General features: G+C 37.3%; 1 protein-coding gene across 6 annotated transcripts in view; it reads left to right on the plus strand.

The window, feature by feature from the left end:
• LOC114652243 (WD repeat-containing protein 7) overlaps window positions 1-16,060 on the plus strand; it is a 535,548-nt gene that overhangs the window by 425,591 nt on the left and 93,897 nt on the right. For all 6 annotated transcript variants that reach the window (XM_028802521.2, XM_051928322.1, XM_028802524.2 and 3 more), the window contains 2 exons: window positions 9,650-9,767; window positions 13,830-13,979. In XM_028802521.2, coding sequence (XP_028658354.1) covers window positions 9,650-9,767; window positions 13,830-13,979 — 268 coding nt within the window. The remainder of the gene's footprint in view (window positions 1-9,649; window positions 9,768-13,829; window positions 13,980-16,060) is intronic.

Below are 16,060 nucleotides of genomic sequence, written 5' to 3' on the forward strand. Positions count from 1 at the left end.
AGTGGAGTCACTCATTTAAATTATCTCCCTAAATTAACTATTATAAAAAAAATACTTAAATCTAATGGCAATTATAATAATAAAGTTAAATGGTACTGTTCATACACTGAATGAAGATTATGTTTAGGTAAATATTATTATATGTTTTATATAACTATGAAAATATGATACTTATATAATTATAATTATAATATTGTTAAAGCAGATGTCCAAAAATAAAGCACACAGATAATCTTAAATGACAAAACAGTAAAACTGTTTTTTTCTGTAAATGATGTTGTAATAGATTTTATTCTTAGAGTATCTATGTCTGGGTGATAACATAGGAGAAAAAAAAACAAAATCCAGGATGAATCTGAAGGAAATAAGCCTCTGCTGGCCTTCATTTCTCATTATTTTTAAGAATAAATATTTTTAAGCCTGATTTACCTCAGCCAAATGATCACAAATAATTGTTTTAGTACTGAAGAATGTTTAAAACTCCTGTCAAATTAATGTTTTTTCAGAACTTTCAAAAAAGCTCATAAACAGGCAAAAAGCTATATTTTTGTCATAATTAAAATTAAAGATCTTTGTACGGTTGGGGCTGTTAATTGCATTAACTGAGGAACAACATTGCAGGGGCATGTCACATTTTTAACAAATACATTCTAATGAATTTTGCAAGTTATAGAAAAGGACAATCTAGTTGTTAATACAAAGACAAAAACACATTTGAAACTTTTACTAATACTAAAATTGTATACGCGCACAACTGTAATTTATAAAAATGTTTACTGCATACATATTTATTCATACATGATATTTCAACATTACTTTTTTTTTTGGAAAAACTTATTTTATTCAAAATTCGATTGTATACTGTTAAATATTAAGAAGTTGTCTCATTTCATTTACAGGTTTCTGTATGATGAACAGTAAAACAAACAAGCATTGTTTCCCAGTGTGTATAAAGTGCCATTTTTGCATATTCAATCAGCAATAAAGAATTCAGTGGTGATAAATTATTAGAATAACTTTCTGGCATCTGATAGTGGGCTTTATATCAGCTAATAGTAATTTAGCTTTACTGCTCAGTTTCTGGACAGACTTATTTTAACTGTAGCCTACTCAGATATTTGTTTAAGTGAGGCTGTTTAAAGGGCTGTCTCTTATTAGAAATATTACACAGCAAGAAAAATGATTTCTGAATGTAGCATTGTATATAAGCAATTTATTTTCAGTATCGACAGCATGCATTTATTGATTGACTTTATGAAGAAATGTTTATTTCATTTTCATGGTTCTCCAATTTTGTTATGCTGTTTTAGTTAGATGCCTGAAGTTGGCATTCTTCATCATGCAAACAATGGTCACTTTTCAGTTATAAAAGACAATTTATTACAAGTTAAGGCTGAATTTCCACTTTCCTTCTTTCCCCAATGGTGACACCCAAGCAACTTTTTATGGGAAAGAAGTCAAAAGACATTTTTGATATGTATGGGCCACTATGTGTCTGTTTCTGTTTTTAAACCAATGAGTAGAGGCATGCGATCAGAAATTAGTGATTCTTGTAGCAAATTTTGGCACGTGTGCATCATACACAAAATCCAGACCATATTAATGCAACAGAAACTGATGTATGATTTCTAACTATAGACATGTGAAAAAGTAAGTGCATCCTTTCTAGTTTATGGTTTTATATTTCCATAGGTCACTTTTAATCATCTGGTCCTCCCTAGGCCCTATAATTAATTTAATTTAACCTTAGAGAACAAACAATGTTAAACAGGTTTTATTTTTTCATATGATTTCATACTAGTAATAACTTTTCTCTGCTACTTCATTTCATATCTACTAGGAGACCACTTGCTTGCTCGCTCCCCTTAAACAGTCTTGCTATTTGCACCGGAGAAATTAGACCTTTCGTAGATTATTTCAGGAAACATGAGCTATCGGAATGTTTCAAATATGGCCAAATTCATCTCTGTGATTATGTTATGTTACTAGGGTTCAAACACACCAAGGAAACTAAAATGTCCAAAAAATGACTCTTAAATGCACCCAGCACTGTTGCCTCACCATTTATCTTTTCAGATGGCCACCTTTAGCAATCATTTTGGTGTTCTGTCATTCCTATCCCTTCTATCTTCCCCATCCCCATTTACTCAAATATTTTATCTGAAGTCTTCCCTCAAGGGCACATCTTATGAAGGCTGAACAACCAAAACAAAGTGTGTGGCTTAATTTTCTAGGTTTTGTAATTAATTTTCGCCTGTTTTTTCCCCTCAAATAAAGGATTTTTAGATTTGCCCAGCTCCATGTAACATACCAGGAAGGAAGTGACTCCATTGAGATATTGAATCAAAAGTCTTGATACGGTACATTTTATGTGTTCATTTCTGTGCAAGTACTCAAATGCAGTTACCCCAAAAATTACTTTTTTATTTGTCTCCAAAAAACACAGCATACAAAGGTTGTTAAAAAGCTTACGTGAAGTGGAATTGTGGCAAAAAAAGAGCACCGTTCGTCACTTACAGGACAAGCGAAGTGCGATGGTGCTGGGCTTGTCAGAGTAGAGGGTTTAGTGGATGGAGCAAACTACAGAGAAAAACTAGAGCTAAACATTGTCCTGTCTACTGAAAGCCTGAAATTGGGACATCAGTTCATACAGTATTTCAGTTAGACAATGACCCTTAAATACAAAGCTAGAGAGACTCTTAAAATCTATCACATAAACGTAAGATTGATCCCCAAGTAACCTGCAGCAAAAAGAGCAATTTGGTAAGGAAAACTGGACAAACAATAAAATTTTGAAAATATGAAAACTTGGTCTAATATACCATCAAAGGCTATAACTGCTGCACAGAGAGTAGCTAACATTAAATTGTATACCTAAGGAAAAAGGGAGTACTTTTAAAGACTATATATGATCAGTTTTCTATGTAAGTTTTACTTTTACAACCCAATTGAAATGTGTTGCTGCTTCCAAAGCAAGTTGTCATAGCCATCTGAGAAGGCATCTGTGAATACTTTTATGCACTTCATTATATATTAAGTTTATGAATGCAAAAGAAGTAGACAATAATATTTTCACAGCTGGTAAACAGAGAATGTCATATCCCTTTCACTTATTACCAGGCTGGCACAATTGGATGATGCAAGTTACTATGCCAGACTCCTGTTTATAGAGAATAGCTCAGCATTTAATACTGTTGTACCAGCAAAGCTGTTCACCAAACTATTCAAACTAAGGACTTAGTACCACCGCCTGCAATTTCATTTTTCACTAACATGTGCAGGTTGGCAGCATCACTTCTTCCACACTGACCCTCAATACAGGCGCTCCACAGGGTAGACTGTTTTGCGTGTCTCCATACACAGCACCAACACCATCATTAAATTTACTGATGACATCACCGTCATAGGCCTTTACAGCAACAGTGATGAGGTGGCTTACAGAAAATGGGGTTTATTTTCTGAATCAGTGGTTCCAGGACAACAATCAAACCCTTAACGCCAAAAAAACTAAGGAGCTTGGTCATAAACAGAAGGCCAATGACACTTGCACCTACATCAGTTAGGATGGTGTTTACAGAGTGAGAAGCTGTAAATTTCACAAACAAACTGAAGTGGGAATAATACACTTCCGCTCTTGTCAGAAATAATGATCAGCACCTCTGCTTCCTCAGAAGTCCGAGGACAGCTCACATTTCTCCAGTTGCGCCCATGAACTTCTGCAGGTACACTGTGGAGCTCTTCTTTTATTGGGTGCTTTGCCACCTTGTATGGTAAAATCTGAGGCCACCTAATCTGCATGGCTGGCAGACAGCCATCCACATAATCACATGTGCAGCAGTAGTAGTGGCAGCAGAAACCTTTGGAGAAGTGGCCTGTTGCTTAATTTTATAGTTATGGGAAACATTATGTTGTTTGTGACATCATGGAATCTTTTATGCCTTACTCATAGGAAAAGAGATTTTGGCAGAAAAACTGGACAGTCACTATGACCATCTACTTTTGAGATACCCCAGAGCCTTGCATTGTTACTTTTTCTAGGTGGAGACCCATGAACATATTTTATTAGTTTTCAGAGAATTCTTTTCATTGTGGCTTGATGTGCTTGTAGACACCATGGCTAACAACTTCAGTCCGTACGTAAGGTAGTTTTATATTGGGTGGGGCTGACCTAAATTAGGCCACTTTGTTACCCAGTATATTCAAACAGCTAATCCTATTATAATTGAATTTAGTTCACTGGATACATTTGCACACCTAAAATTTTCATGTATCATTACCTCGGTCACTAAATAAATGAAATAGCTTTAAGCTTTTGATGTATTTTCTCCTTATGATATTGGAATTCTTTGGATTTCTTGCTAAATATGTGGTGAAAACTTTACGATAATATAAAAAATCAGATGGAGACTGTCACAATTTAGTATGATATTGGTTCCTCAAAGGCCGCCGTTGTTTACTTCCCTCATTGGTTCCTCTTCCAGATTTGCTAGGGGTGTGGCTTCTGAGGTCAAGACCTATGTGTAATTGACGTGACAGTATTAAAGGACAGTTACGAGTGCAAATCCGTATCCGATCTGTGGATAGCAAATCTCTGAAGTATTCAAAGTTTATTTTTGTGCTCTTTTCTCACTTTTGGTTTTCACCCTTTTGTTCTCTTAACCTTGATTATTGTCTCTCATATCGAGCTTCAGTTTCATTTCATTTTATATCTTTTTTGTCTTTTTTTTTGTTTTTTACATGCATCTTCTGGTTTTTGCTCATAAGTTTATTTGCCAACTTGCTGACAAAACACTATATACAGTGCTTTGCATGAATAATTTCATTGAATTCCAAGCTGAGCTTTAGAAACACGCCCCATATCAAGAATGGAGAGTCCTGGTTCTGGAGAGCTAGACATATTTATTAGTCATTTTATTTGTGTCCAAATAATTTTAAGGATGCCCTTAGATTATTTACAGTATTCTGCATCTTGTAGCTATTATCATTCTTCCGCATTAGAAATTCCATCCAAGTTTTTTTTTTTTAATTTTACAGAAAATTTGGCAAAGTTGACTGGGGACAGTTAGAGTTCCTCAGTCCCTCAGATTTTTTTAATGATAAACACATATACAGATGAAAACAGCATCTGTCTGATTAGCTATTTTCCTTTTTTGTGACTCATGGTTCATTGCCTTCTGGTAATAAAAAAAAAACAAAAGCACAATGTTCTTAATAAGCAAATGAAAATAGGTTGAGACTCCTGTGCACAATGGTCAGGAGGGGCAGTAAATGTCTTTCTAGGTTTCTAAATGAAGTTAAATTTTGCATCGTTATTAATTTCTAAGAAGTAAGCTATGGTGTTGAGTCTGTTTAAGTGAAGCATTCAGGTAAGAAAATCATTGACATTAAATTTAGAAATTTGCTGGAACAAAATCCTGAAGTTGTTGCAGCCCTTCATGGTAAGGATTCGTCTCCACTGCCTTAATCCATTTGCTATACTATGCTATCAACAGACACAGAGCAACTTTTTACACTTTGCGGCACAGTGTGGTATCTTTTCTTTACAGGCAAAGAATGGTAGTTGTTATGGTGATCTCTGAGTCATTTTCAGGTCAGGCCCTGTTCCCCCGCTCTATAAAAGGAAGACTTAAGGGCGGCAGGCAAAGAAGAACCAGGAAGTCAGCTGTTTTAAGATGGAGCAGGATGAATCGGTGGCCTGACCTTCTCAGTAGGGAGCAGCAGGTGCACCTTGGGTTTTGGGCCTTTGTTGCTTATTATCTGAAGAGAAGAGGGCAAGGCTGTGCTTTCATTCTACACCAGTCAGTGTGAGTCACGTGTATGTTCAGTGAGAAGTAAAATTACCAGGGAAAGAGAGCTTCAAGGAAATCAGATGAGCTGAACCTCTCAATAAAAAGTCTGGCTTGCTATAAATTAAATAGACCTGGGATCATTTGTGCAGTAAATGTCTTTATAGGTGTGGTGTTGGAACTAAGGAGGTGGCAATTGCAATAGTGGAGGTTCAGCTTACTTACTGTGGGATAAAGTGAAAATCTTTTAACCTGCCTTTTTTCCAGCTCTATAATATCTTCTTTTACTTACAACCACTTTACCACTGTTAGAGGAGTCGGCCCTCCAGAACCCCTGTTGCATTTTAGCCTTACCTGTGGCATCTTCTACCCTGTGACCCAGTACTTTGCCACCACACCTTCCCATCTAAACTTCAGCCTTCCTCTTGACAGCTGCCATGCTGTTCTAACTGGATTATTCTCCCTGCTATGTACAACATAGCCAACTCGCTTCATGCTATTTCCAGTGACAGTATGTTTGGCCCCTGCCATTTTACCTATTTCCTAATTTGTTTTTCTTTGTCTTAAAGAGAGTCCCAGCAGCCATCACAGCACATGGATTTCTGCTGTGATGTGCAGCTCTTCTACTTTCTTTGGAATGGTTTAAGTTTCATCACTGCACAGCATCACCACTGAATTTTCAACTGCCAAGTAGCTTTTCTTGACAATCTTTGATCATTTATATCTCCTCTCGCTTATTTCCATCCTCCTGTAACTGGCTCCTTTATTGCTATTTCCAAACCATCTTTTTGCCTCAAACGTTAAGCTCAGGTATTTGAAGCTGCCTGTTTGTTTTAGTTCTACATTTCTTTTGTCTACAACTCTTATTCTTTCATCCCCTCCTCCTTTACTGCACACCACACTGTCTTTCAAGCTTTTATTCTACATCCTTTGTGTTTCAGTTTTTATTTCAAAACCCATTGTCATTCCTGTAGTTCAACTTTCTAAACTGTATAAGAATACGTGCATTATTAGGAATTGGGCTGTTTATATATAGTGCAGTGAAAGAATTAGAGCAATTTGCTTTATTAAATAAATACAGAAGTTAATGATTTTGCAAGTTTAATTTTAAATCTATTGTGTTCTTTAAATTTTCATAGTGTTTAACTGTGTTAAAATCATGTTCAGCTACTGTTCATAACTAATTAACATCAATGTACATTTGTGAAGCATTTTCTTGGGTATCTTATTATTATTGGGACCAGATAACATCATTAATGTCTCCAACTATTTAATGGGTGTTGAAGTGGATAGTTTGTTTCTCCTATAAATGCAGTCTAAGATCCTGTTCACTCCTTGGCTCAGTGGGTGTCCAGTGCTCCCACTTGTATTATTCCAGTTGCACAAAGTGAGTTTAGCCAGTTCCCAGCAGCTTTCTGCTCTTTAGCCCAGTTATGAGGTACAGTATGTTGTACTGAGCTGCACGCTCTGCCAGATGTGCTTTAGCAGACTAGATACTCACAGCTAGGATTCCCTGTCTTTTGAATCACGCTTTTTGAACCAGCCAACCTAATTACCAGAAGCCGATATGTACCTGTCACCTGACCCCTCTCTTAAGTAGACTCCACTGAATTATTTATTTATTTATGATTTTGGATGACACCTTTATTTAGGGTGAATTACAACATATGAGATCCAATTGATTACATCACTTTGGCTTTTTCCAGTTGGAGCACAGACAGTTGAAGTGACTTGCTTATGGTCACACCGTGTCAGTAGTGGGATCTGAACCCAAAACATCAGGGTTTGAGGGTCCAAAGGCTTAACCACAAGGCCACACTGACTGTCTTTTTGAAATCTTTTGTTGTTGTTGTTGTTATTTTAAGCCAGATCACTTGTGTATAACAGTTTCCAATAAAAAATTCTTATTTTTCAGACATCACAATTAGTTGTTTAATATCATTTACTCACTGTAGTAGACCACCAAGAAAGCCAGTCTTACTTGGAGTAAATAAGGGATCTGAACAAAGCTTAGCACAGTAAATACAGTCCTGTTCTTTGGAAAACAGACTAGATCTTCAGTGATATCGGGTGAAAGTCAAATGTTGCCTTGCAGGAGTCTGTTAAACATACTAATGTATAAAGGTCCCATCATGGGCTCCAAGAAAGTAGTAGCTGTCAGATTGGCTGCAGTTTAATCCCGTGGCCCTCAGTACTGAGTTTGAAATGTTTCACTGGATTCTGACAATTCCTCTCAGGTGTGTAACCCAAATACATAGGAGCACATAATAGCTCCCCACAGCAGAAAACATGTATGTGACTAAATTGCCAAAACTTTAGACTGTAAATAAAAAGTCTAAATGTTCAGTCCTCACCACTGGCACACTTTATGACCCTAAATGAGTCTACTTCCCCATTAATCATAAAGTTGTAGAAACTCATTTTTCTCCCACATCCTAAACATGTGCATGTTAGGTTAATGGTTGATTTTAAATTGACCCCCTGTGTCTGAGTGAGGATGCATTCATGGCTCTGACCTGGGTTGGTTTCCATCATCCTCCTGCTTTTCATCACCTTGAACTGGATAAATCAACTACCTAATGAAAGTGTGTTTGGCTTACCTAGGTGACAGCGGATAATGGAGAAGAACAAGTGACAATTCAGATGCTCCCTAGAGGTAGTGTTAAATTAAAGTGATCAGGTCTCAAGGAGGGCGAGGCAACGGGAAGGTGTAGAAAGAAGAAGGCAAACTTTGAGAGAACTAATCAGCATATTTGGGCTCAGTTCCATTGGTGGTTTGTTTAAAGACTCGCTTCTTCTGTCTTGAATTTATTCAACATGATTGTAACCCTTTTCTCATTAAATTTGATGATTTTACAGTACTAAACTGTTCTTCAGGCTGTTCACTGACTCTACTGTATACTTTAACTTATAATTGTATATGTAATTGACAGTCTTGTATCATTGTTTGCTGTGTAAAGTGTTTGTCATGGTGAACACTATAATCAACACTCTCTAAAATAATAATTGTTTGATTAATTGATTAGAGACCCATGATGGTGCGTAAAGTCTAGCTGGAGATCAGCACTGCATGTGATTAATTCCTGGTGCTCACTAGCGGAGTGAGGGTTGTACTTGAATAAGACCACCAATTTCAAATAAGTGGTAGACAACTGGAATGTAAAACAGAGAATGCTAAACTTTGCAGTAGCCAGTTAGAGATTTAAACACGGCAGAAATCCACAAAAGAGTCTTGAGGCTGCAATGGAATCCTGGAATTATATTGTGTGTAAATACCGGTGATAAATGAAGCTTATCAGTGACACATACAGTAACTGTTGATTTTAAATATGTTATCAGCTCTGTATTTGGGATAATACGTGCTTTGTTTTAACCTGACTCTGTTTACTGCAAGCGAGAAGTGACTAAAGTGTTCATGTACAACATGCTTAACCTTGGAAGTAAAAGGAAGTCTTAAATTAACACGGGATTCAGATCATGCTAATACACTGAAATGTTTGGCAGCATGTCAAAATAACATTTTACTCCCCGTACAGGAGCCAAGATGCAAGCTATCACTGTATGATTCCTGATACATATTCAGCGCTCAGCCTGGATAATTTGTTAACAAGACCCTTTTTACATTTCAGACAGATGCACAAACTATTTTCAATTTTCACGCTTAATTGTTTCGCCTGTGTAGCTGAGGCTGGAACACCCAGACTCCTAATTATTCGGCATTGTTGGGAGTCTATTATATTCTAACTGTTTGAGTGATCCCATTGACCTTGAACTGACATTATAAGCTGTGTCTAATCTTTTCACTCTATATTTTTAATGCTTCCTCTTTTTCTTCCCTCCTCCTTTGTCTGATCCCTGTTTAGCATGACAATGGGCCTGCCTCTCACCCCAGCAGCAGATTCAGCCCGCTCAGCTCGACACGCTCTCTCACTCATTGCCACGGCCAGACCACCAGCCTTCATAACAACCATTGCCAAGGAGGTGAGGACCCCTTCAGTAATCACTTATCTATAAAGCAAGAGCGGGCACGGAAATGTTCTTATTGTTCAATGACGGGGCCCACTGTTCACACTGTCACTCCAGGGCTCCGAGCAGATTGATCGCTCAGCTTTCTGTTTCACTGTTGTTTCTAATGATCACTTACACTTTTTTTTTCTTTATAACAATAATTCTCTGCTTTTTCTTTTTCATCCTTTTTGTTTGGAAACAAATTGCATTGTGTAAGGCAGAGCACTGTGGAAATTACAAAAAAACTAATGAAGGGAAGAAGAATATTTTTTCTCCTTTCAACAGTTCTGAAACATTCTGAGCCACTTCAGGGCAAAGAAAGTTTCATTTATAAGAGTTCTTTTTCCCATCTACCTTATGATGCCTTTAAGGACTTGGGAAAGAAAACATGGCAGAAAACACTTCTAAAACAGAAAGAAAGAAGGCGAAGACCGATTAATGTACAATTAAACACTCGCCAAGGAACAGTCTCGATATATATTCAGGTGCTGTTTTATATAAATATAACTTGGCATACAGTATGTAGTATGACCCTGACGTGTTAACCCGTCTCTAATGTTCCTCCAAGTAATCATTATTTTACAAAGATCTCATTTAGACACATTTATCTTTGTTTCTGGCATTTCACAGGAGTATGAAAAATAGAGCCCTTAGTGCTTTGTTCCTCTCATTTTACAATTTGATTTATATGCAGTTTATTGATTTTCAGATTACAGTCTCTTTCAGATATAAAATGGCGTTAGCTTTTCCCAGTGCTCTGATCAACCTTTGAAAAGAGGGGGGAAAAGTTTTCTAAAAAGTTTACATCATTGAAAATGGGTAAATGGGTGTGTGTGTGTTTTTTTTAACACAAAACCTTACATTGCCATCTTTCTGTCTTCCATGTTTAATAATATCATCTTTTATTTGTACATTTTATTCTCAATGCTGTTCTTTTTTGGTTATTGTCTTAATAAACCTTTCTTATGATATACATTCCTTTAGACAGCATTGTATTTTCATCCATTATCTGCTTTATCTATTTCAGGGTTATGAACCAGAGCCTATTATGGCCGGTCACTGGGCACAGTGCAGGAGCCAGCCAGGCAGTGTGATGTTTGTGTCTGTTTCCTGTCTACTAATAGTTATTCAGTAATTAATCGTTAAAAACTTCATAGATCCTTTTGATGATAGTAAAATTCTTTATCTTAGGCTTGCTTCTTTTGTTCAATCTAAAGGCTATGTTTTTTTTTTTTCTTAAATATTTTTGACTATTGCTGCTGCTTCGCCATTTCTAGAACTTGAGTCCAGTTTGCAGCTTCTTAACTCTCGGCTCCAAAAGATATTAATGTTAGGTTAGTTTTTATGTTTTGAATTAAGCTAAATGTGGTATAGTGACCCAGCATCCTAGGTGTGAATCCCATACCCAGTTGATGCCTGTCTGAAGCTGGTTCATGCTCTACAAGTCTCTTCAGGTTTCCCTCCCACATCCCCAAAGACCTGCAGGTTCAGTCATTTGGAGGCTCTGAGGTAGCCTTTTGTGAGTAAGTGGGCCCTGTTAAGGGCTGGTGTTTTGTCCAGGGCTGTTTTCTGCCTGGGCCCATTGCTGCCATGATTGGATTTGGGCCTCTGAGACCATGTATTAGATTGTGTAGGTTTCAGAATGTTATATTGTGAATTTAGCCAACTTGAGCCCTGCATGCTTACGGTTCCAGGAGTCAATTTGTTAATTCGGTTAGATGATGAATGAATGAATGAATGGATGTCATTCATTAATCCATTTTGACCATTTTTGGCATTGATGCTGTCTCATGGCTCTAGGCGACTGGTTTTGAATCCTGTCTCAGTCACGATCTATGCAGAGATTGCTCATTCTCTGTCTCTTTTTCTCTGTGGGTATTTTTTGGGTTTTCCTGTGTTTTCTTCTTCATCTTAAAGGCATACTGGTTAAGTTAACTGGTTACTCAAAATTAGCCCCATTACGTATAAGTTGAGTGTGCGCTCTATGATGAACTGGCTTCCTGCATTGTGGCCAGTGCAGTCCTGTTAGGCTTCAGCTCCTTGAAATTCTAAAATAAGGAGGTTCAGAAAAGAGGTGAATGTATGAATTAAGCCAATAAATTGACCTTGGATACCAACAAATGTTCTGAAATACAGTTAATGTGACCTGCTGCAAAACTGGTGTCTTGTCCAGGATTAGTTTAAGCTTTGTGCTGATGCCCATTGCTGATTGACTATAACTCTGAAAAGGACTAAAGCAGATTTAAAAAAAGAATCAACTAAAACTTCTCCTTCCATTCTGTTAAAAAGCTTCATACGCTCTATGAGGTCAGTGTACTACTGCCTTGTACTCTGTTATTTTTTTCTCTGTTCTCTGCATGCTATTGATAATGATATATGATCAGTTGTTTTGTTAATCACTTTATGATTGGGCATTATAAGGCACTGTAATCAGACTAAACGATAGTCCCTATAGCTGGAGCTCTAGTGCTTACATAAATGTACGTACAGTTCCTATAAAAAGTAGTCATCCCTTTGGAGGTTTTCACATTTTATTGTTTTATAACACTGAATCTCACTGGATTTAGTATGTTGTTGATTAACAGAAAAAACTCTTCAATGTTGAAGTGAAAACAGATCTTTGCAAAGTATTCCAAATTAATTACAAATATAAAACACAAAATAGTTGATCACATAAGTATTCCCCCACTTTAAAATGACAGACCTTACTGGTGCAGCCAGTTGATTTTAGAAGTCATATATAATTAGCTCATCTATAGTGAATGGGTTTCAGTTGATTGTATTATAAAAGCTCCTGTATGTGGAAAGTTTGTCTTTTGGTGAGTCAGTATGATGGCCTGACCAACACAATGAAGACAAAAAAACATGCCAAACAACTCTTGTGAGAAGCTGAATAAAAATCAAAAGTCAGGGAATGAATACAAGAAAACAGAAATGTTGTCCACAAAAACTGAGTGATCTTGCAAAAAGAAGACTAGTTAGGGAGACCACCAAGAGACTTAGGAGTTGCAGACTACAGGAGTGGAGATTATAGAGACTGTGGAAACAAAAACCATTGCCAGGGTACTTTACCCATTGCAACTTAATGGTAGGATGGCAAAAAGAAAGCCATTGTCTGAAGTGAGCTGGAAGAAAGTTATATGGCCTGATGAAACAAAAATTGAGCTGTTTGGCTGACTATACACCATGTTTAAATACTGCACATATTCAAAAACACATTGTCCCCCATTGAAATATGGTTCTCTAGAGCAGCCTCTGGAAAACTTGTGAGGGTAGAGGAGAAAATGAATGCAGGAAAATACAGGGAAATCATGGAGGAAAATTAGATGTACTGTAGTTTGTAAGAAGTTTTGTTTTCCTGCAAGACATTGTGTCCAAGCATAATGCCAAAGCTACACAGTAATGGCTTAAAAACAACAATGTTGATGTCCTGGAGTGGCCAAGTCAGGGTCCAGATCTCAATCCATTTGATAATTTGCAGCTAGACTTGAAACAAGGCTGCTCACTCCTAGTCCCCATGACACCTGACAGAGCTTAAGCAGTTTTGCAAAGAAGAATGGAAAAAATGGCAAATGTGCAAAGCTTATAAAGAGCTGTGCGCACTGACTCAAGCCGGGCATGGCTGACAAAGATGCACCTGCTAAATACTAACTTGAAGGGGATGAATACTCATATGATCAGTTATTTTGTGTTTTACATTTATAATTAATTTATACCACTTTGCAGATGTCTGTTTTCACTTTTACATTAAAGAGATTTTTTTTAGTAAGTATCAAAAAAGGCAAAATTAAATCCACTGTGATATAATTTTGTGTAACAGTAAAATGTGAAAAATTTCAAGGCAGTGAATACTTTTTATAGGCACTATAGAGCGTGAGTCAATTCAAAAATCTAACTTTTGTCAGTTCTAGTTTTCGTTTTCTTATTTTAATTTCAACAATTGACTTGTGGTGTAAATAAACCAGTACTCTTTACTTTCCTATTTCAGGAATTGCAATATAGGCTGTCTAACTTTACTTTCCACCTTCTTTGCAGGTTCATAGGCACACCGCTCTTGCTGCCAACACTCAGTCTCAACAGAATGTGCACACCTCCACCCTGGCACGAGCCAAGAATGAGATTCTGCGAGTCATTGAAATCTTGATTGAGAAGATGCCCTCTGATGTTGTTGACTTACTTGTAGAGGTACACTGCAGATATCCATTTTTGGGAACATGATGTGTTATTATTTTATCAGTTTCGGATGTGCCCAGTCAGGTAGAAAAATTATGCTATCCATATGTGCTAATAGATAATTGGAACATGATGTACACTTATACTCCTCCAATTTCTGTCAAACTTACTTTTTGCAAACACTGCACATAAAAAGGATATAAATATAATGAAAGGGAGTAACAGAAAGCAGTTGTGCTGACTAGTGATCATCACAAGACTGTTAAAAGTATTACTGGAAGGGAGGATACCTGCCATCAGTCTTCTAGCATAATGTCATGGGACCAGCCTTTAACTTGATCTTTTACAAGCCCACAATAAGATGCTGCATAAAATGAAAAGCATACAGTTTTTGGTGGCAGATTGTAAGCTGTATACCCTAACTTGTTGTTTTCACATGATAAAATTTAAAGTACTGTATGCCCTCATATGTTTGGGTCCTAATATTTTTGTATGTCAGAAAGACTTCTTTTATTTTGTGCTTATCAACAGATATCCATTCAGCTTTCTCGTTGATCTGAGTTTTATTATTATTATCATATATCAGTACATTTTCAGGCCCTGTCATTAGAACATCATATTTATATTATTGAATATATAAATTTTAATCAGCCATTTCATTTCTGATGCACCACTTGCCATGATTTGCTACAAGTGTTTAGACATCTTAAAGGTATAACAAAATACAGAAAATTCTGTTTCTACCAATTACAGTAATTAAAGCCAATGGCCACTTTCATACTTGTATTTATGCCTTTCTTATTTTCCCCAATATTGAACACCATCTCTTATCTAGGATAAAATTTTGTTTCACTTTACATACCAAGGCAATTCTGAATACTCAATGCACAATAGGTCATTTCCTCATCAAACTTACTATAAGTAGTTTGCGTAGGGGCTTAAAACTCAATACCAGCCTTGGGAAGAACCAACCAGCTAGTGTCAGGGGTGGCAGTGTAATCATTTGCCTTTAAAATTACACTTTTTCATCTCAGAAATAACAGTGTCTCCATTTCATTAACTAGCTACTGCTCTGCTGAGGAATTTTATCTGTCTCAAGTACACCCGAATACAAGGCTGTAGTGGACAGGTGCTATGGATTACTGTTTCCAAATTAACAATCCACCCATTCATCCATTATCCAACCCGCTATATCCTAACACAGGGTCACGGGGGTCTGCTGGAGCCAATCCCAGTCAACACAGGGCACAAGACAGGAAACAAACCCCGGGCAGGGCGCCAGCCCACCACAGGGCGCGCACATACATACACACACACACCCACACACCTAGCACACACTAGGGACAATTTAGAATCGCCAGTGCATCTAACCTGCATGTCTTTGGACTGTGGGAGGAAACCGGAGCACCTGGAGGAAATCCACGCAGACACAGGGAGAACATGCAGACTCCACACAGGGAGGACCCGGGAAGCGAACCCACTGCGCCACCGTGCTGCCCCCAAATTAACTAGTTTCACCTAAATGTGATGTGACAATTAGGAACACTGTCTTAGCACCCTCAAACCCAGAGAGACATCATGGAGACAAAAATATCACGTTAATGGTTAAATACCACAAACTTATTATTCAAAGTATAATGTAAAAAGAAGTGCCACTCAGAGCCTACCTACAATTAGCCTTCTTTCTCTGTCTGTGGATTTAAGTGCCTTGTCGACATACTCATATCCAAGTGTTGCACTCTAAATACCAAAACCTTTCAATACACCTTGTTCATTCCCTTCCCTGGCCATTATCTCCTAAAAGACAATCTTTTGTCTCTATTCACGTCTCAGATCCACGCTCAAATGCCCATTGGCACAGTTTGCTTGTCAAGCCCCAAACTATGATTCATTCTAGAAATAAGAATACTTTTTGAAAGAAGTAGCATTGCAGTCTCAAAGTTTCTTCTGGAGTCCCCATATACACCTCCACCCATGAGCCCCCCCAGTTCAAGGTAAGTCAGGAGTTTATTATCATGTGTGCATAGTACATACAGTAGTGAGCATAGTACAAATAAATTCTTAATTGCATGTTTCGTAATAAAAGTTGACAA

This window comes from Erpetoichthys calabaricus, chromosome 5, assembly GCF_900747795.2.
Source record: "Erpetoichthys calabaricus chromosome 5, fErpCal1.3, whole genome shotgun sequence".
NCBI classification, from domain to species: Eukaryota; Metazoa; Chordata; class Cladistia; order Polypteriformes; family Polypteridae; genus Erpetoichthys; species Erpetoichthys calabaricus.